Source organism: Puma concolor, chromosome D4 (genome assembly GCF_028749965.1).
Source record: "Puma concolor isolate L17-30 chromosome D4, mPumCon1.1.hap2, whole genome shotgun sequence".
Lineage (NCBI taxonomy): Eukaryota > Metazoa > Chordata > Mammalia > Carnivora > Felidae > Puma > Puma concolor.
The window spans coordinates 90,585,319-90,605,879 of record NC_141679.1 but is presented as its reverse complement, the minus strand read 5'-3'; the positions used below and the strand labels follow the sequence as shown (position 1 = coordinate 90,605,879).

Below are 20,561 nucleotides of genomic sequence, written 5' to 3'. Positions count from 1 at the left end.
GCTCTCCACTGCACGGCCCGGGTTCACAGCTCCTGTTCCAGAGTTTTGGGGATCTGAATGTGTTTTGGATTTAGAGTATTTTGGATTACAGAAAGGCACTATGGTTCATACACCACATATTACGTTTCTCCAGCAGGGTCTGGGGCGGCTCCCTGCAATCAAACATTGTGTAGCAAAATGTTAGACTAGTCACACACTAAGTGAGATAAATTAAGATTTAAACAGACTCACATCAGTTCGTGTCGGTTTTTGCTGTCAAAGGAGTTTTGGTGCTTACATCGAGGGGAAAGCTTTCGGCGTTAAGGGCTTTTCTGTACACTTTCGTATTGTGGGAAAAAATGATGCTCTGTCCTGGCAGATCCCCGTCCCATCCTCTGTTTCTCCTGTGCGAGACACCAGCAGGCACCGGGTGGGTGAAAAGGTGTGCACGCGCGTGCGCTCACACACTCGCACGCTCACACACCCACACAGCGGCAGGCAAGGCCCGGGAGGGAACGGGGGAGTAGGGCGGCAGGGGGTCTGCCGTGGACAGGACAGGACAGGAGCTCAGAAGGCACGGGCTGCGGTGGCGGGGAGCGTGGCTGGGAACTCTCGGAGCTTTTCCCTGAACAGTGGTTAAGCTGTGCTCCGGCTTCCCGAGAGGCCTGGCTGTGGACACGTCTCCAGTTTTCCCCGCTTCCCATGGAGCCAGCCGCACAGCAAACCGTTAGGAACTGAGTAGGATTGCTCGTCGCAGCCTGAAAAGGCCGAGCTGGGGAATGGGGTGGGGGTGGGGGTGGGGGGCGGGAGAACCCCATCGCCTTCCCCTCCTTGTGGAGGAGACCTCGTGCGGGATTCAGAATCCCAAATTCCTACCAAACTTTGACGTTTAGTTCAGATCTCTTGTCGTGCTAGTTATGCATTCGTTTGTTTAAAAAAATACTCCTTGGGAACACGTGAAATTCCGGAGAGGCCAAATAGCGTAGTGGGTACAGAGCAGGAACCCCGGAGCCAGGCCGTCTAGATCCCGCTCCTGACCCTGCCTCTTACCGGTTCTGTGATCTTGGGCAAGCCACTTGCCATCTGTGCTCCGGTTCCCTCATCTGTAAGATAGAGGTCATGGTACCTACCTCTTAGAGTGGTTGTACAGATTAATTCAATTACGGGAATTAGTATAAAAGTTCACAGTGAGTCCTATATACGCATTGGCTAATATTATTTTTTTATTAGGGTGCCAGGTGATGTTCTAGACACCGGGGGTATAGCAGTGAAGGCTGGGGAGCTCTGTAGAGCTCTTATCTGCTCTCATGGAGCTTACATTCTAGGCAGATCTTGACCTTCTAAAAGCAGAGAACTTTTTTTTTTTTTTTTTTTTTTTGTATATCCATCCGTGTCTGGCACCGTCTTCTGCATCTTTCAGGCCATCTTATTCTCAGCCAATATTTATTGAACACCTATGTAGGTGCCTGTGCTAGGCCTGTGGGGCTTATAAAATGATGAGACAGCTCTGGATGTCCTGAGGCATCCAGTTCAGAAACAGATTAAAGACAGATACACACACACAAATACTGTACTGACTGGCCCTATAAAAAAGGTTTTAGAACGTCTTCTAGGCTGGCTTAAACAAGCTGCGACTCTTCTAGCCTCCTATGCCAGGTACTTAGAGGAAAGGCAGCCTATTTATTGTGGATGAAAACGAAACACTGGATGTGGTGCCAGTTTCCTGGTCTTCGTTTCCTACCCCTGGTGCCAAAAGCTACTTCCCACGTCTGAGATCTTCTGGATGGATGTGGTTGGTGATAGATGTGTTGTTAACATTCCTCCTTGGACATTCCCAGCTGTGTGCTGCTGATCCCTAGTTTGGTTGCCGGGTTTGTTCTGCACTGCAGAATTTGGAAAGTTTGCGTAGGGCTTCAAACATCACGAGAGGAAGTAACTTGCAAATCAGAGCAGGGGCTCCACTCTCTTGTGATCCAGCCGTCCCCGTATCCTCCCCCTCCTCGGATCCACCCAGAAATAGGCCTGTGTTTTGCTGGTCCATCTCCTCTAAGGTTTTTTTTTTTTGTCGGAAACAAGGCCTTCCGGTTACTGGCCCAGTCACCCTTGATACTTAGTCTAATTGTTAATGGCTCAACAAGCTCAGCCTGTTGCTAATACTCACAGTTAACCTCTATGGAGTGTGTATTTTGTGCCAGTCATTTTGCTCAGCACTTTCATGGACCTAACCCCTCACTAACTTCAAGACCCTGAGTGTGGTTTTGCTTAGGGAAACCCCAGATTGCTTCTAGAGTAACCAAGCAGTATTGAGTAGCACTCCTACCCTAGTCATAGAAGAGAAAGATGAGGGGCTCCGGGAAGTTGAATAACTCACTCACGGTCACACAGGGCCTGTGACTTCTATCCAGACAGTTGACCACAAGCCTACATTCTCCATTAGATCAACAGTAGTAGAAATCATGCCTGGGTCACGTTGATCAGTAGAAAACTCACTCTGACCTGTTGTTCATTTTAAACCAAAAACATACCCTCTGTTACTAGGTATGATTTTGGGTTTTTTTTTTTTTTTTTTTTTTTATTCCAAAAGAAAAGAAACCCTAGCCCTATATTTACCACAGGAAAATCCTAACACTTAGGCTGACATCTGTTTTGCTTTTGTTTTATACTTCTCATACTTTTATGGACTTGTAGACGGTCACAGCCAGAACTTAAACCAAGAGAAAACCTTCAACACTCCTGTAAGAAGAAAACAAGGCCTGGGAGTCTGGAGAGAGACTTTGATCTTCCAGTCCTGAATACTTTGTGGCTTGCGTCAGAAATACTCTGTAACTCGAGTGCTTAAGGCATCAAGGGTGACTGGGCATTTAGGTTGTGTGTAGATTAAAAAGAACAATTTCCACACTGTGTTAGTAGGAGTCTCCCAGCTAATCCTAATCCTCTGTATTGCTTTTCTCTTTCTTTCTTTCCTTTCTTTTCTTTCTTTTACAGTGTTTCCACAGGCCTTACGCAGTTGTCCTCGATTTTATTGAGGGTTTTATTCTGAGTCAGCCGAGAGCCACGGCCAGTGTGATGGATTCTCCTGAATTGTACAAGAATTGAGTTGGGGTTCCTTCTCAATGTAGCTATTCATTCAGAACAGCCTGTAGGGTGCATTGTTCTCTTTTCATTACCATTACCGTTTTATGATCTGACGTGTGTAGGGAGACAGTTTTTGATTAAAACATGGGTTCTGATCAGTTTTGTGAAAATTCAGTCATTCTGGCATTGTTGGAAGAGGCGAATTTCTGGGTGTAGTCACATCTGGTCATCACAAGATCAGCTCTGTCTTTGTCCGCGGCATGCTGGGCACTGTGTTTAAGGCTTTTGCGTATATCCTATCTAGTTCCTACAGCTGTTCTCCACCTCCTCCACTCCTGCTCTCTCTCTTTTTTTTAAAATCTTGCTTATTTATTTATTTATTTATTTATTTATTTATTGAGCATGTGCATGTGCGTGAACAGGGGAGGGGCAGAGACAGAGAGAGAGAGAGAGAGAGGGAAAGAGAGGATCCCAAGCAGGCTCCGCACTGTCAGCACAGAGCCCGATGCAGGGCTTGAACTCATGAACTGTGCAAGATCATGATCTTAGCCGAAACCAAGGGTTGGACGCTTAACTGACTGAGCCACCCAGGGGCCCCTCTCCTCCTGCTCTTTTCACTTTGTCGGACATTTGTAGTTCTGGATCTTAAAGTCCACGATCACATGGCTCCCTGTTTCCCCTTCTCCTTCCTAGTTTTCTCTGCACTACCTTTCCTTCTTCCCCACCTCTTCCTACTTCATATCCCAAGTAAGCCAGGGGTGGAGGGAGGTCAGACCAGATCCCTGACTGACAGCCTGTTGCCTCCCCGGCTGACAGTCGGCTTCTGGAAGGAAGTGGGAGAAGCTGATGGGGGCCGCGTGTGATGGAAAGGAACATGGTGCTGGGAGCTGAAATGAGCACTTGTTCACACTGGCAGGTGGTAGAGTGAAGCTCCAGCTAAACCTGAATGAACTGGAAGGTGCGTTGGAATCATTTTTATTGCCCAGAAGAGAAGCTGATAATACTCTAATCAAAATTTCATGTTTATTGTGATGATCACTTAAAGGAATCATCTTTACTGGTTTCTTGACTGAAATCTATTTAGTGATAACTGGGCAGATGATGAAGACTTGGCATTCACAGTCTAGATTTGGGGTACACAAGGGTCCAGTGGTTTTCATTTTATTCGTTTCTCAGTTGATCTCCCCCATCCAACCTTTTAGAGGAGGGGCCAGGTAAAGAAAAACCCCGGGATAGATGCGTTGTGTGGGAATATTCAGCTGTTCCCCCATGCCTCCCCTGTGAAGGTTTGGGAAGAGTAGCAAACAAGGTCTTTTGGCATGTCCGTAAGCATCCCGCGCCCATCAGGCCCCTAGTGCTCTCGGTTTCTGCTCACACGGGAGGTGGACACCATGGAGAGCCTCTTACGCACCCCTCAGTAACTGCTTCGGTCGGAGACTTTTAGTGACTAGGAAGATGTTTGCACTTCATAAGTATATTTAAATTTCACCAACGTTGATTTTTATATTCGGAAGTCAGGTTCAGAACTGCATTTTCTTAAGAGAAATATTTATAACATCCTAGAATTTTAATGTTAGAAGGGGCCTTAGACATAAGCCTAGCCTCCTTTTTTAGACTTTCGTTGTAGGCCTTTTGTGTGCATTTAGAGATGAGTGTTCAGCATTTCTGGTGGAAGCATAGAATTCTGGGACGTGTCACTCTTCCCTCCACCTCCTTTCTTTGGTCATAACAGAGGAAGTCAAGCACACGTTCTGTTTTTGTTGAGTATATAGTGTGTAAAGGGGTAATTGTTCTGGGCTGGTTCAAGCTTAGTTGGAGACAAGGACGTGATGACCCTTCTGCCATGGACGTTTTCCTCTAACAGGATCACAGGGAACAGGATGCCACCATGTTGTCCCTCTTCAGAGGGAATGTCCTCTTACTGTCACCGTGCTTTTATAATCTGTTAGGATTCTCTCGTTGGGACCTTGTCACATTTTGCCTTAATCTGAATTCTATTTCTGTCTGCATTTTAAGTGATGATCTTCCTTTATGACCCTGTGTGTTGCTCTCTAGGACTACCCTGGCTGGGTAGGTTGAGGGCCTGGTCTGAGGTTTGAGGGGAGTAAATAACGGAGACAGAGAAACGCAGATCCTGGTGTTCGTTGCTTTCTTTTGTCTTTTTACTGTCTTCCTTTACCCGTAGTCCCCACGGTGGTGGTTTCTTCCATTTTTAGCCACATTGACTGTTTGCTTCGTTGGTGAGTCTGCTCAGATGGATGAGTGAGATCTCTTCCAGCGGATTGGCATCTCTGAAGTGTGATAACACGCATACAGCTGTAGTGTAAACAGGAGAAGTTGTGGAGAAAGGCCTATTAATAAACGTGTGAGTTCTGGGATGAACTAGAGGCCATTGTAGACGGCCCTGAACATTACAGAGGTTTCAGAAAGTAAAAGCCTGCTCCTCATCCTCTTTATCTGCTTCTTTGACAGTTTGTGAAGTTTGGACATTTGAGGGTTGGTGTGCAGGAAAAACGAAACCCACATGGCATTTAGCATGTAAATGATGCCACAGTCGGGCCCGAGCACAGCTCTGACTCGGGTCCTGCTGTCCTGGTAATTGAAAGGCCTGAAACCCAGCTTCCCAGTGGGGAACAAATAGGCAAATAAATTGGAGGCTTCCTTCTTATGGTTTATTGATGCTGTTTTGACCAAGTAAAAAGATCATTTACCCATAAACGCTCAAATCTAAGGTTGTTTCCTTTTCTTTTCTTTCTTTCTTTCTTTCTTTCTTTCTTTCTTTCTTTCTTTCTTTTTTTTTTTTTTTTTTTGATATTGGCTATTTGAAAGAAGCGTTAGGAGATAAAAGGAGGAAAGAAGCTAATACCATTATCTAATATTTAGATAAAACCCCAAGCAAAACAATTAGGTTTATAGTATTTTTCTGTCGCTGTTTTCCTTGGCACAGATAATAACAGTCAGGCTTGCTTGTTTCTCTCCTTAGAGTTATGTTCAAAAGAAGAATCAGAGCATTATCGTAATACATGTTTTTTTTTCTCATTAGCTGGAAACAAAATATATTTCAATAATGAGGGGCAAAGGTCTTGCAACTCAAAGTAGCAATGAAGTGTGCCTGGTGTTGCACAAATATTGGTTCTGGTTTAATGCTTGAGGGGAAATGGGTGCAGGCTGAGAATCTCAGATTAGCCCCTGCCGCACCCTGCCACAGCACCCTGCCACATAACGCGCATTCCAGCAGTGTGGGGTGTAACTTGGTCCACGTGTTCTGTTCCCGAGGTCAGGGCTGTGAGCTTTGGCGTGTTCTCTGGTGTCCTGGAAGGACTTTCAACATACTCATGCCAACCAGTGCTGGCTGTTCTGGCCAGTGATCTGCAGGGGAAGTGACACTGTGTGGCTAATATCCCTGCTTATTGCCGTCACGATGTGTTACACACCTTCTCAAAGAGAACCCCCAGGTTAAAACAGATGATCCGTGTGGATTCTCCTGGACAGTAAGAGAACGTATAAAAATCTATTCGGCCGTAGCACAATTGCCCCATCACAGAAGAATAGCAGAGATGCCGGGAAGGTTAAATGTGTTATTGCCGAGGGTAGAATCTAGATTTTTGGACAATACTGAGGTTTCTTGATTCCTTTTCTCCAAGGTTTTAGCCATGAATGATACTAAAACCTTAAAATGGTAGAATTTAGCACTTCCCCAAACTCCCCACTTGAGACATGACTGGAGTGTGTCGAAGGGAAGAAAGACCACGTGGCATGTCAGTGCGTGAAAGGGTCGGCAGGAGGGGGGCAAACCAGTCAGCAGACCCCAGTGATGCCAGCTAACACCAGGCTCCCCGAGCACAGTCTCATTCCCGGTCTGGGAAGAGTCACTGTGCCCTCCTGCTGAAGCAGAGGGGACACATGTCAGGTCTTCCAGTTAGAAAGCTGCAGCGCACTTAGCGCCACCGGAAAAAGACATCGGAGGGGAATCCTGACTGGCCTGCCTCCCCCTCAGCATAGTGTGACCTTGGGCCAGTGACTTCTCTAAGCCCGAGTCTCCTTTCCCGCACAATGGGGATGGAGGGGAGTAGAGGCTGGCGTCTCCGAGGCCCTTCTCTGACATTAGAATTCTGTGATTTGAAGTAATCTGAGTACAGTCCCTGTAAGATGCCTTTTCCTGAACTCAAGCCTGAAGAGGGGTTTAGATACACACCCCCCCCCCCCCCCCGCTTTTGGCAGTCAGTAGAGGAGGAAGGAAGGGGTTCCTTGTGGCTCTGCCGTGGCAGTGAGCACCTGCAAGCAGTGTGTTTGCTTCTGTAAGTGGCCAGCCTTAAGGGGACTGTCTGATGGCACCATTCTGCTCCCTAGATTGGCTGCAGTGACAAGGCCAGGCCAGGCCATAGCAGTTTCTCTAATCTGCTAATCCACTTACCACCTGACAAATTCATTAGCTTCTCCTGTATGCAGTGCACTATCCTGGATACACTTTGCGAATACAGAGTAATCAGTACCAAGGTTTGCACCCTCAAGAAATGTCTCCCCTGGTGGCCAGCTTCGCTTCACTCCTGGACCAGGAAATAACACAGGCTGCCTCTCCAGGCTGCCCAGTCTCAGTGCTCAGAGAAGGGAAACTGGCCTGGAGGGCTTGGGGGAGGAGATGGGGGGGCTCCCTAGCCTCTGGATCTCTTCCTCTCCTCCTGTGGGCCCTTGTCTAAGCCAGCCAGAATTTAACTTAGTTCTTACTCCTTACCCAAAGGGTTTAGTTACCGAAGTGCCAGGGTGGCTTCCTAGCGGTCTTAGAAACTTACATGTAATTATACATGAAGTGATTTTTAAAGATAACGTGAACTACGCCCTAAGGTTAGGAGAAGTTTTTTTTTTCACACCTCCCCCCCCCCCCCAATCCCACAAAAGAAGCCTTTGGTGAATCTTTGAAAAGGAAATCATGATTTTCACAGTGGGGAGAATCCAACCTTGGTTGACCTGGCTGATAAATTTTGAGAATTTTGAATGTCAGGTTTTCTTAAAGTGGGATTCAGGCCATATGGCATAGGTAGGATAATGCTGGGAAGGTTAGATGCTGCACCATGGACCCCAGGGAGGTTTTAGCAGACATTTCAGTCTTTAAGTACTAGGCCTAATTGAATGCCACTGGCTTAATTAGTATATTGAATGTGATAGACGTGATGGCTTTGCTTCTGTTTTCTCCTCAAACTTCTGTCCATTGCAAAACTTATCCTTTATCTGTTTTGGAGCAGATAGAAACATTGAGAACAATGTGGAGGACAGTGAGCCACGTGGAGAGCCAACCAAAGGAGATCATTGCTCATCTGGTTTTCTGAACCCAAGATTTAAGTCAGAAACTTTGCGTTGGAATCCTGGTTTCTATAATTTAATAATAGTTCCTCTCAGTATGTGTTGTTGTTTGTAATTTGAAACATATTCAAGCTAATTGAATTTAGGCATCAGTAGTTTAGACTTGCTTAAAAGCAGGTTCTGTAAAGAATGAGGCTATCCGGGAGAAAAGGGTTGTTGAGTTTGACGCATGAAATTGGGGGCGACATTGCCTCACCACCGTAGGGTGAAGCCAGATGCCCAGGTAACTGCTTTAGGAAGCCAGAGGAATGACACTCCAGTGCTAGAGGAGAAGATGTGATGCCTGTTTTGTCGAGAGGGAAGGGAGGGAGGTGTGTGACATCACACAGCTCTTGTTAGTAGCAGGGTCCAGTGGCGCATGCTTAAAGGGGACGCGATTACAGAGGCTGTCGGTCTGCATGTTAGGGTTTACAAGGACCTTATCTGACAACACTCGGCATTGTTGCCTGATCAGTATCACTAAGAAGACAGTGTTACCTTAAAGAAAATATCCAGGAGGTCAAAGTTTTCCTGATTCCAAGAGGTGTTCTCCCCAGCTCATTACGAGTTGTTGAAATGTCCCCAGGTTTAGAGGTAATTAGTAGACATAATTGATTCGAAAGGGCTTTAGGTTGAGAACCTACCAAAAAGTCCGAGGTCGGTCATGGAAAACAGGAAGTTGACGGTAGCTGCAAAATTGCAACTGAGAGAAATGTTCTCCCAATTCAAACAAGCCTTGAAAAAACTGTTAACCACAGAGTGGCAATTTACCAGTAAATAAATACTGGCCACACAGACATTCCCATTCCCCACAGCCATGAGATGTGGGAGTTAAAAAGAATGGATTATTTTATTTCTCACCCTCTTTCATTTTATTCTTGCTCGTTAGTGGAGAAACGATCTTGGACAGGAAAATCACATTAGAACTTTGATAAGTTGCTTTTTGAAATAGAGTTGTTTCCATGCCACAGACATTTGGAGCAAAGTATGTTTATTGAAATATATTTTTATAGAAAATATTACAGAACCTGTAATTGAAAACTTATGGCAGTATTTCGGGGAGTGATATGTTCTTAATGTTAATTTGTGGATTCGCTCTGAACTCCCTTCTGCTGTTTTAGAACCATTGGCTGAGTGAATGTTTTCCAAGAGTCTTTTCAGATCTAAACTGTGTTTCATGGAATGGAGTATTTGGTGCTTAAATAATGTATAAATCCAGTTGAACAGAATCTGCCTGTCAGTTTTATTAACTTTGACCTTTTCTCCCATTATAAAGATGGTCCGGTAAATATTTAATGGGCCCCTTATAGATCTTGCCAGTCGGAGCTGTGTTCCTGGAAACTGGGATACGTATATATGATTAACAAATGTCGCTTAATCACTGTGAGTCAGCTTTGAAGGGCAGGTTTTGTTTTTTTGGGAAGAGGAGTCTCTGTGTGCTCTCAGAGGTGCACTGTATGTTAAGAGTGCCCAAGATGGCAGAAGGTTTAAAGGAACCCTTTAAGAGAAAGCAGCGAGCATGCATTTCTGCTGTTTTGGGGGTTTTTTGTTTGTTTGAGCAAGTGATCAAAATGATGCCAGGTGGGCGAAATCACGCTGCCACTCTGCATAGTTAGCAGGACTCTGCCACTGGAAGAGTCAGCAGGGCCGGAATGGCTGAGCTTGCATGGACCCTAATAAGATACAGAGAAGAAGGAGAGCCAAAAGGAGAGACGATTCCTTGAGCCAGGAAGGGACCCCTGCCAAGCTGTCTTTCCCTTTAATTCCATAAAGCCCCATGCATATTGCACTCATTGCAAATTCTGGTGGGGAGGATCGAAACCCGAGTAGCTGACATTTTGAAACATTGTCTTTCAAACTTGTACTGTCCCTTGCTTCCATTGATTTCCCATTTAAGAAATCTGTAGGAGAAAAACAAATTTGAGCAAAATTCATTGGTCCAAGATGAGTTGTTAGAGCCAAATTATGCCCCCCCTTTTCCACCCTGAGAAGAACTCCATTTTTATTATGAATGTGATATATCTTTGTCTTGTATTGTTCAGCCATGAGGCTCCCACAGCAAATCGACCAAGTAAATCAAGAGCCTGTTAAAAAGCAATATGGATGCTCCAAACGCAGACATTTCAGTCTTACTGGGTCACTGGATATCTTCATTTTTTATAGCCACTTTCAAGAAGCAGATCATTTCGATTGGTTTTCTTTTCTTTCACTCTCTATTTGTGTGCAGCCCGGTGGCTTTAGGTGAGGCCATTTATTTTTCTGAACGTTATTACCCTTTGCATCCAGGGCCCAGCCCCTTTGATATGGTGGTCACCACTTTCATTACCATGAACTGTAGGGTAGCTGACTCTGCAAAGGAAATCTATGCCTTGGAAGAGCATTTTGAAAAGACATTGATTCAGAGCTTCAGAGTGAATGACTATTTGTATGTTTAGTTAATTCTAAATAAATGTTTGAAAGACCTTGCTTAATTTGGGAAGGGAGGAAGAAACATATTGGATGTTATAAATGGTCTCAATCCAAATTCTTAGCTTGGCATTTTCACATTTGAATGTTTTATTTACATCTGTTCAAAATTGGGATACCTTTCAAGGATAATTTTATTATAGGGAGATTGATGACAGCTCTTACAATCTAAAACACAAAAGTATGGGATTAGAAAAGGAAGATAGCAATCATTGTCACATGTCAGATTGGATATCAGCCTCACTTGGCAAAGACGGAGGATGATGAGTGGTATTTTAAAACAAAAGCTCCTGCTGGTGAGATTTGGGGGTGGTGGGGAGAGACTGACTACATTGGGGCACGAGGGAACTTTCTGCCGTGATGGACATTATCTGTACCGTGATGGGGGGGGGGAGCAGTTTCACGGGTATATACATGATCAAAACTCCTCAAACTGTACGCTTAAAATGTGTGCATTTTATTTCATGTAAATGGTAACTCAGTGAAGTGGATGTTTTTCTCCAAGTCCTGTCTGGTTTAGAATTAGGCAGCATTTCTTCTCTTTTCCAATAGCAAAATTAAGGTCTAGAGAAGTAAAATGACGTGTCCTGAGCGGTTTGTCCAGAACAAAGCAAAGGATACAGGCCCACTTCCAGAGCCCGCTTAAAGTATTTTGCCTCCTTACCAATTGTTCCGATTGCGTGTATACAGAGTAAAATGAACTTCTCCATCCCCTTCCCTTCAGTGAGCCTGGACCCATTTGTATACTTGGCTGTGGGCTATACTCAGGAGCCTATCCTTAGGATTGACACTTGTCTCTCCACCACTGGGAACAGTGGCCCAGTGGTTCTGAAGGCTGAGGCCGACCTGTGCTGTGTTCCGTATATGTTTGTGATAAGCCACGCTGTGCTCCCGGTTTACTCGAGCAGACTACCGAGTTACGTGGCTTTTATTGTTAGCAAGAGTTCCGAGACCTAATTTGTCTTTAAGGAATCCCTCAGGATCTTATTATAAAAAATGACATAGGCTGTAGAAAACCATTTATAGAAAGCACGTATGAATAGTAGTGAAAAAATAAAGAAGGTAACAGTGACCTAGGTTCTACTACTTAGGAATATACTGTTAACGTTTAAGAGACCACCCTTTTACATGCCTCTTTGTTGACAGTGCAGCCTGTATCCTAATCAACAAAATGATGCTGTAAAGTTCTTTCCATTATCTCAGCCAAGTTCCCGGCTGTTGATGGCCATTCAGATCGCTCCCAGTTTCTCATCGTTATGTAATGCTGTGCCCAGCAACCCTGACCACGTTTCCTTTCCTGTTTGTCTCGTCCCCTCACAAATACGTTCCTCGAGGCAAAATGTTAGTAGCTGTATTTGCGGTGATTTGAAATGTTCTAAGGTGGCGGGGGAGGGGGGGGTGATATATCAAGTGTCGATAGCTTCACGGCCTTTGCCCTCCTTTTACCAAATGTCGTTTTTCTCCCCTTTTCGCTCCGGTTCTTTCTGCAGTTGCAGTACCACGCGGGCCTGGCGTCTGGCCTTTTGAACCAGCAGTCGCTGAAACGTTCTGCTAACCAGATGGGGGTGTCCGCCAAGCGCAGACCAAAGGCCCAGCCCACCACACTCGTCCTGCCGCCTCAGTGAGTAAGGGGTTTGCGAAAGCTCCTCCGTCCTGGGTGAGCTCTACTTGGTGCTTGGTTTTGGCCCACGGAAAGTTATTTTTGTGAGATCGTTCCTTCTTTTGAAAAGGGGCTCCGCCGAGATTAGAAACCGAGCGTGCGGGTAACGTATCTTGTGTAGATCTCAAGTGAAGCAGTCGTGACACCGTTCGTAAATGACATATTTGGTGCGTGGTTCTTTTTTTTCCCCCCACCTGGGATTGTAAGATACCTTACAGCCTTTTATTTATTTCCCCGTCACGTTCCCAAAGTTGGCAGAGCCGTGAGTACGGCTGACGAGACAGCTGAGGAGCACGTTTTGAGAAAGCTGGAGGCCACCTAGAAACCTGGGAGAGCTGGGATCAGAGTCGTGCTGGGCTCGCTTGCCCTTTTTTAAGCGAGTAAAATACGACCCCTTCTTTTTCCTAGTAGGAGAGATGAGAGAGACTGTAAGGTTGAGAGCACGTTCAGCCTTCACACAGGTATCCACCCACATCGGGCCGCGCGGCCACCCCGTCCGGGATCCCTTGAGGGCTCCTCCCCGGGTTCCCAGTCGGTACCCTACCCAAGTTCAACACTGGTCTACCTCCTTTGAACGGTTACTTTTACCTGTTCGTGAACTTTGTCTAAATGGAGTCACACCACACGTAGTCTTTTGTTACCGTCTCTCTTTCACTCCACACAGTGTCTGTTGGATTCATCCAGGCTGTTTATTCTTTTTTGTTGCTCTCTCGAATATGCCGCGGGTGATTCATCCGTTTCCCGCTTGGGTTGTTTTGTGCCAGAAGCCCTAGCGGATGAAGGCCAGGCTCACCCAATGAGGAATCAGAAGTGCAGACACACCAGGGGCTCCTGGCTAGCTCGTTGGTTGAGCGTCTGACTCTTGATTTCAGCTCAAGTCACAATCTCGCTGTTCATGGGCTCGAGCCCTGCATCAGGCTCTGTGCTGAGCCTGGAACCTGCTTAAGATTCTCTCTCTTTCCCTCTGCCCCTCTCCCCCTCATGCTTACACTCTCTCTGTAAAAAAAAAAAGAAGGAAAGAAAGAAAGAAACGTCACCACACCAGTCTTTGCTGATAGCTTTTCTGTGAGCGCACACACTCCCCATAGAGAGGCGGTACTCCCAAATGGCTTGGCTTGGACTCTAGACACATTCCCTAGCCTGTCCTGCCCTCCTGTTGTACCCCCTTTTGGTTACATTGTCGGTTACAAACTACACTTGACACCTTGAACAATGCGGGGGTTACGTGACAGGCACAAAGAGCTGTATATAACTTTTGGCTCCCCCAAAGCTTAACCACTGATAGCCTGATACCGACCGGAAGCCTACGGATGACATAAACAGTCGATGAACACTGATTGTATATGTTAAACGTATTATATAGCCTCACAATAAAACAAGCTAGAGGAAAGAAATGTTATTAAGAAGATCATAAGGAAGAGAAAATACGTTCACAGTACCGTATTGGAGAAAAAGCCACATGTAAGCGGACTCAGGCACTTCCAACCTGGATTGTTCAAGGCTCAACCATACCTTTTAAAATGTCCAGCCCTGAGCAGTGTTTCCGGGTAAGACTCGGTTGTTTGCCTTTACACAAGATCTCTTTTCTTTTCTTTTGGAGGAGCGAATATTTATCATACCTACTATCTGCCAGGCACTGTCCTAGGCTGTGGGGACCCAGTCATGAGCAACACAGATGTGGTCCCACCTTCCTGAAGCTTTTTGTTTGCTGGGGGGAAAAGGCCAAACCAAACAAAAAGCACCCCTAAACAAAGTAACAAGCTCACATAATAATTTCTGGTTAACATTGGTGCTTAGAAAAGACGATGTAGGGTGGTAAGGGGTGGGAGACTGCTTAGATCAGGAGGCGGGGGGGGGGGGGGGTCTGAGAAGGCCTCTCCGAGGAGGAAACATTTGGTGCAGAAAGGCCAGTGGAGAACTGGGAGGTCACTGGGGATGCCTCTGGGGGTCTTGTCCCTCGCCGGTGGACACTCACACCACCCCTTCTAGGATTTTAGGGTTTTCTTCACAATTTAATGTTTGCTTCCAGGATAAGATGAACGGGACCAACCATGCACAGGTGCGTGTTCCTCAGAGACTTTCAGGGATGCCAGACCGAGAGTTTTTTCCTCTTTGGCAGAAAGCTTCTTTTTTAAATTTTATTTATTTTTTTTTAACGTTTGTTTATTTTTGAGACAGAGAGAGACAGAGCATGAAGCGGGGGGGGGGGGGGGGTGGTCAGAGAGAGAGGGAGACACAGAATCTGAAGCAAGCTCCAGGTTCTGAGCTGTCAGCACAGAGCCCGACGTGGGGCTTGAACCCACAGACTGTGAGATCATGACCTGAGCCGAAGTCGGGCGCTCAACCGACTGAGCCACTCAGGCGCCCTGGCAGAAAGGTTCTTAAGGAACATTATCTGTTGTTCCTTGTATGTTGATTTGGTGATTCTGCCAATCTCCAACTTTCAGTCCTCTGTAGTCTAATGGGCCTTGTAACTTGTCATTTTCCCCACATGGATTGTCTACTGAGGCAAGATGTTTGGCGAGAAGTGAAAGACTTTCTAATGGTCCCATAAGACTGGAGCCAAAAAGTGTTTGTTGCCGGCTCTCTCTTGACAAAAGTCAGCTCTTAACCCATCTGTTCGCCATTTGTTAATTTGCATCGGCTTGAAACCTGTTTACAGGTGACGTGCTATTATGAGGACACTTAGAAACTATTTTCAGCACCGAGGCAATCAACAGACTCTGTTCTCATGCCAAAAAAAAAAAAAAAGGTGTTCACAACTGTCATTATAAATTTATAATAAATCACTCAAAATACTTAGTTTCAAAGAGAACAGTGGTTACTGTGTCCTAAGAATACAACGTTGGAATGATTTCCTATACTTAGTAGCCTGTTTCCTGTGAAAATTGACTGCCGCCTTTTCACATCATTGAGCTTTTGGGGCTCATGTTATCCTGGATCCCTTCAGAGACCTGTCCAGTAGGCAGGATCTATATCTAAAGGACATTCAGTACCTTTTTATTGAGCGCCTACTATGTGCTACTTACTGTGTTAGAGTCAGGAATAGAAATACCAATAAGACATAGCTGCTGGACTAACTGAATTAGAAAATATTTTAAAATGAAAACATAGGCCACTAGTGATATATATATAGAAACCAAAGGTTACAAAAAAAGGAAAACATAATAGTATACTGTCACCCTGAGAAAGTTATTGTTAAGGTTTTGATGGATATTATTCTCGACTTCTGTGCATATATAATTTTTAAAAACAAGAAACAACCTCCAAAAAGGGTTGTATTGTAATGTCCCGTATCACATCTCCACACTTACTGAGCGTAGCTGTTAGACATTAGTGTGATTTTGTGGAACATAAAATTTGCATATTAATCAGCCACGTTATGGTTGTATTGGGCAGAACACTACTGATTATAACATTTTTTTTTGTTATAAGCACGACATGACCATAAACTGACTTTGTCATTAGGGAAATCCCTTATAAAACAACACCCAAATCTTCCAGGGCTGGCTGCATTAGCTATCTATTGCTGTGTAACAAATCACCCCAAAACGTGTTAGTCTGACAGCAGTAAACATAATCTCTCACGTGTTCTGTGGATCAGGAGTCTGAGAACGGCAGACTGGGTGGTCCTGGCTCAGTCTCTCATAAGATTGCAGTCAGATGTAGGCAGGGATGCAGTCATCTGGAGGTTGGACTGAGGTTTGAAGGTCTTGTCCACGGTGGCTCCCTCACGTGGCAGGCACGTTGGTGCCGGCTGTCGACAAGAGACCTCAGTCGCCCTCCACAGGACGCTTGAGTACCCTCATGACTGCAGGTGACTTGTCCCCGAATAAGCCATCTAAGAGAACGAGAGCCAGGAGGACTTTATCCTTTTTATGACCCAGACTCAAAGGCACAGCATCCATTCTGCCCCATTCTGTTGGTTAGGAATGAATTTCTAAGTCTCATGTCCGAGGGGAGGGGACGAGGCTTTCCCTTTTGAAGGAAGGAGTGGAAAGAATCTGAGGACGTTGTTTTAAAACACACCTCAGTTGCCAATGGAGAGAATCCTTGCACAGAGGGAGGAATGGCTGAGCCCACAGGAAGCCCCGTTCACTTATTTACTCAGCAAATATTTTCTCAGGGCCTATATGCGTTTAGTTCTGTGCACTGTGCTGGGGATTTGGAGATGAGGAAGATAGAATTTTGGCTTTCAGGAAGCTCTGAGCAGAAAGAGAGGAACAAACAAGTAGCAGGGAATCCTGGTAATGTGTGCCAAGTCCCGAGGATACGACCCCAAAGTGCTCGAGGAGGCCATGGGCAGGGTGCTGAGAGGGACCCATGCTTCGGGGGGGCCTGGCCAGACTTCACTGAATTTCTCCGCTGCCGGCTGTAAAGGATGGAGGCTGAACTTCATTAAGAGAGCCCGATGCTTTCTCACACAGGCTTACGGGATTCTAAGGAAAGGTTTTATGTGTCAGCAGCGGAGGGCCAGTGCTGGGCTCCGGACCCCTCCTCCTCTGGAGCTCTGTTAGTGCGGTGACCGATGGGTTTCTGCATTGGCTTGCGTTGGCATCTGTATGGCAGTAAGGCTACACAAGGCCAAGGGCTCGGCCTAAGTGTGCCGAGACCACAGGCACGGCAAGAACGCGGGAGGTTTGTACGGCATGTTTGTTTTTGAAATGCGGTTGGCTTGAACAGTAGCAGTCTTTGAAGACTCAGTGTCCCCTGAGTTCCCGGAGGATTAGCGATTCGTGAGATTAATGATTCGCCTTTTTCTCCTCCTCCAAAGAAGCTGGGTGGAAGACAAAGATGTCGTTCCGTTCCGTGATGAAAGCTCTTTTGTCACGTGTCAGCGGATGAAGCGACCTCCCTCCTGTGACTCCCGAGTGCTCGCGTGAAGTCTCTTGCAGAAGGGGCATTGGCGTTGCCATAAAGGAGCCGCGTCCCCTGTTCCTGGGCGAACTCGATCGGGCTTTTGACCCTTTGTAGGATCGAGATCAGCTGGAGAGCGGCTGTCTTACTCGACTGATCTGCAGGTTGCACGTGGAGATAGCTGCGTGTGTCAGATGGAAGCGTGTTTGCGCTCGCTCAGTAGTGTCAGCTCCCTGACACGTTGTCCCGTGTGCTCTTGTGCTAACACGGGATGTTGATTTTAATCCATAAACCAGGCTGAATGGCCCGTGGCGCCCGGCATCGGCCTGAACACATGCTGGCTCTCAGGGCAGCGAGGCAAAAGAACACTTACGTGTTCTTCTTTTGCACACCTAGATCTCATTTCGATTTGAGGGAAAAATCGTTTTACAGACATGTTATTTTTAAAAATACTACCTCCCATCCCCCAGAAGTCGTGGGGACAGGCAGTTTCTTTTGTGCCATGTTGTCCTTCCTGGAAAGGTCCTGACTGCTAAATTTTTTAAGGGCACTTTGGGGGCGCCTGGGTGGCTCAGTCGGTTAAGCGTCCAACTCTTGATTTCAGCTCAGGTCATGATCTCACAGTTCGTGGGATCGAGTCCCGTGTTGGGCTCCACACTGAGCGTGGAGCCTGCTTGGGACTCTCCCTCTCCCTCTCTCTGTCCCTTCCCGCTCTCAAAATAAGTCATAAATAAACTTGAAAAGATAAAATAAATTAAGGGCACCTTCCCTTTCACGGGCTACCTTTTCTCTAGTCACTTGGGATACACGGTCCATGCTGCCAACCGGCAACAGCCCTTCCTCTTGTCCGGTGTGTCCACCCTCCCAGCTACTCCGAGCCATGTGTCCCCTGGTCTCCTTTCTCTCCCACGTGTCAGGATTCCCCTTTCTCCTAGTTTATTTCCGGCAGTGTGCAAACACGCTCACCCAGACCCGCCTCCCGTAGGAAGACCTGGCTCACGATCCCGCGTCTGCCAGCTCCCACCCCCACTCTCTCCTCGTGACAGCACGACTTCTCGAAACAGTTGACTGTGCTTCTCTCCAGCTCCGCGACCAGGCCAGCACTGTTCTGATTTCTATCGCCGTACCCTAGTCTTGCCTTTTCTAGAACTCCACATAAATGGAGTCATGCAGAGCATAGTATTCTCTTTCCAGTTTCCTTTGCTCAACGTGATGGTTCGGAGACTCACTTATGTTGTATGTGTCAGTGGTTTGTTCCGTTCCATCGCAGAGTGGTGTTCCTTGGTGTTCTTTGGAGTCTGCTGGCACCATTTCCTCCACATTTTGCATCTTTTTCGATATCATCTCCTACCTTTCGGAGTGCCGGGAGCCTTCCTGCTCCGGTTCGTGGATGACCTACCCCGGGTTTGAGTAACAAAAGCAGCACGCAGGGACAAGTGTTGCTGGAAAGAAATGCCACCAATTCAGGAGGTAGCAGGGATAATGACTCGGCACATACACCTAGGGGTTCCAGTGTTTGAACAACAGATTGCCTTCGGTAGGGCCACTAATTTGGCTGTGGGAGTTTAACTGACGGCGGCTCATTTTCCGCCAGTACCTTGCACGCTAATTCCCAGGAAGATCATCGACTAGAAATTACACACGGTGCTTGTACAGATGATTGGACTCTTTCCAAGATGCGTGGTAAACGCTGCTTCTGTTCTTGAAAGGCAGAGGCTCATGTTGTCTTTTGCTTAACGTGAAACCAACAGGAATCGCAGAGAGCAAAGCAGTGGCATAAATCTGTCCTTGGCGATGGTGATGAATGAGGGCGGGAGCCTCTCGTGGTCATTGGTGTTTCAACCGAGCAAGGCCAATATCTGCCAGGACGAAGTGCAGTACACCCGGGGCCTCTTCCTGTAGCTTCCTGGCCATTACATCGTTATCTTTCCTGTTGCCGATTTTCAAGACTTTTTTTTTTTTTTTTTTAACGTGTTGTTCCCCTCAGCCACACAGATATGAAACTCCAGGCTTCTGAGGTTGCTCTGCCATCCCAAAAACCTTGATGCAGATGTTTGAGTAGCAACTGTGGACGTGCTTCCTTGCAGGGACCGAATTTGCTTCTCGACTACTTGAGCTTTTGTTTTGCCTCATGGGGATCTCGGTATTTTCGTCGAGGGCAGAATTTGGTAATATGTCGATAAGTTTATGTTAAATTCCTCCACTTAGATGATGATGGGAGCCCTTGAACGAGAATATTTCGCCTCCCTCTTTATTGGAGTTTCGTTTGCCTCCGAGCAGACCAGCGGCGAATAGACCATGAGCGAGGAGCACACTGGTTCATTGCCGTGAGCTTTAGAAAATGCAGAGAGTGTTGTGTCCTGAATCCCTTTCTCCTGGGATGCTTATTCCACAGGCCGACTCTTCCTGAGTTTGGGCTGGTGAGCCGAGCAGGTGTCCTGCCTGTACCGCGTGTCCCCGAAAAGGGATAGAGAGCTTGGCGGCTGTGAGTTTCCTGAGTTTTGGAAAAGTCATCAAAACTCGAGGAGGAACTCACTAGATCCTTCTTTCCCCTACCGGCAAGTATTAAGTAACAATATTCATTAAATACCACTGAGAGGCTGTGCAATAAAGAAATAATCCTAGGCCTTGGTGGCCGTAACTCTCCGGAAGAGTTGAAATTGAGAATATAATTAAAGATTAAAACATTGTTTGCATTCTACAACATGGAGAAATCTTTGTCTCCATTGCGGGACCATATTAATAAGGGAGAGATCAGATTCCAATAACCAGCAGCGCACAGGCTCATTTATTCGCACCAGCCGTGCGTCAGCTGTCTGACTCAGGGCTGCTGTGGCCTTTTCCCTACAAGGCTGGCGCCGTGTCCCGGAAACGGTGAGAGACACTGGCCCCTTCGCAAAAAAGTGTATCCACATCTCTTTGGGGTCCCGAGTTTGGGTAGGAACGTGCACACGGCAAGAGTTACCTGTGTGTATGGATCTTCACTTCCTTAATTCGTCATCTCCCCCCGTTTTGTCAACAAAATTGTCTTCGGTCTGTTTCAGCCAGTTTTCTGTACGAAGGTGAGAAGGTTGGTAGAGACGGGCGTGCCTGCCTCTTGCGGGAGTTCGTCAATGGGGACCGGGAGAGCGGGGAGAGCACTGTGACGTGTCAGGCCATCTTGACGGTGACAGAAGGACTCCCTCGG

General features: G+C 46.5%; 1 protein-coding gene across 6 annotated transcripts in view; it reads left to right on the top strand.

The window, feature by feature from the left end:
* The window catches only part of MED27 (mediator complex subunit 27), a 239,800-nt gene that overhangs the window by 52,947 nt on the left and 166,292 nt on the right, over nt 1–20,561 (top strand). For all 6 annotated transcript variants that reach the window (XM_086684348.1, XM_086684344.1, XM_086684350.1 and 3 more), the window contains exon 3: nt 12,348–12,478. In XM_086684348.1, the coding sequence (XP_086540474.1) occupies nt 12,348–12,478 (131 nt within the window). The remainder of the gene's footprint in view (nt 1–12,347; nt 12,479–20,561) is intronic.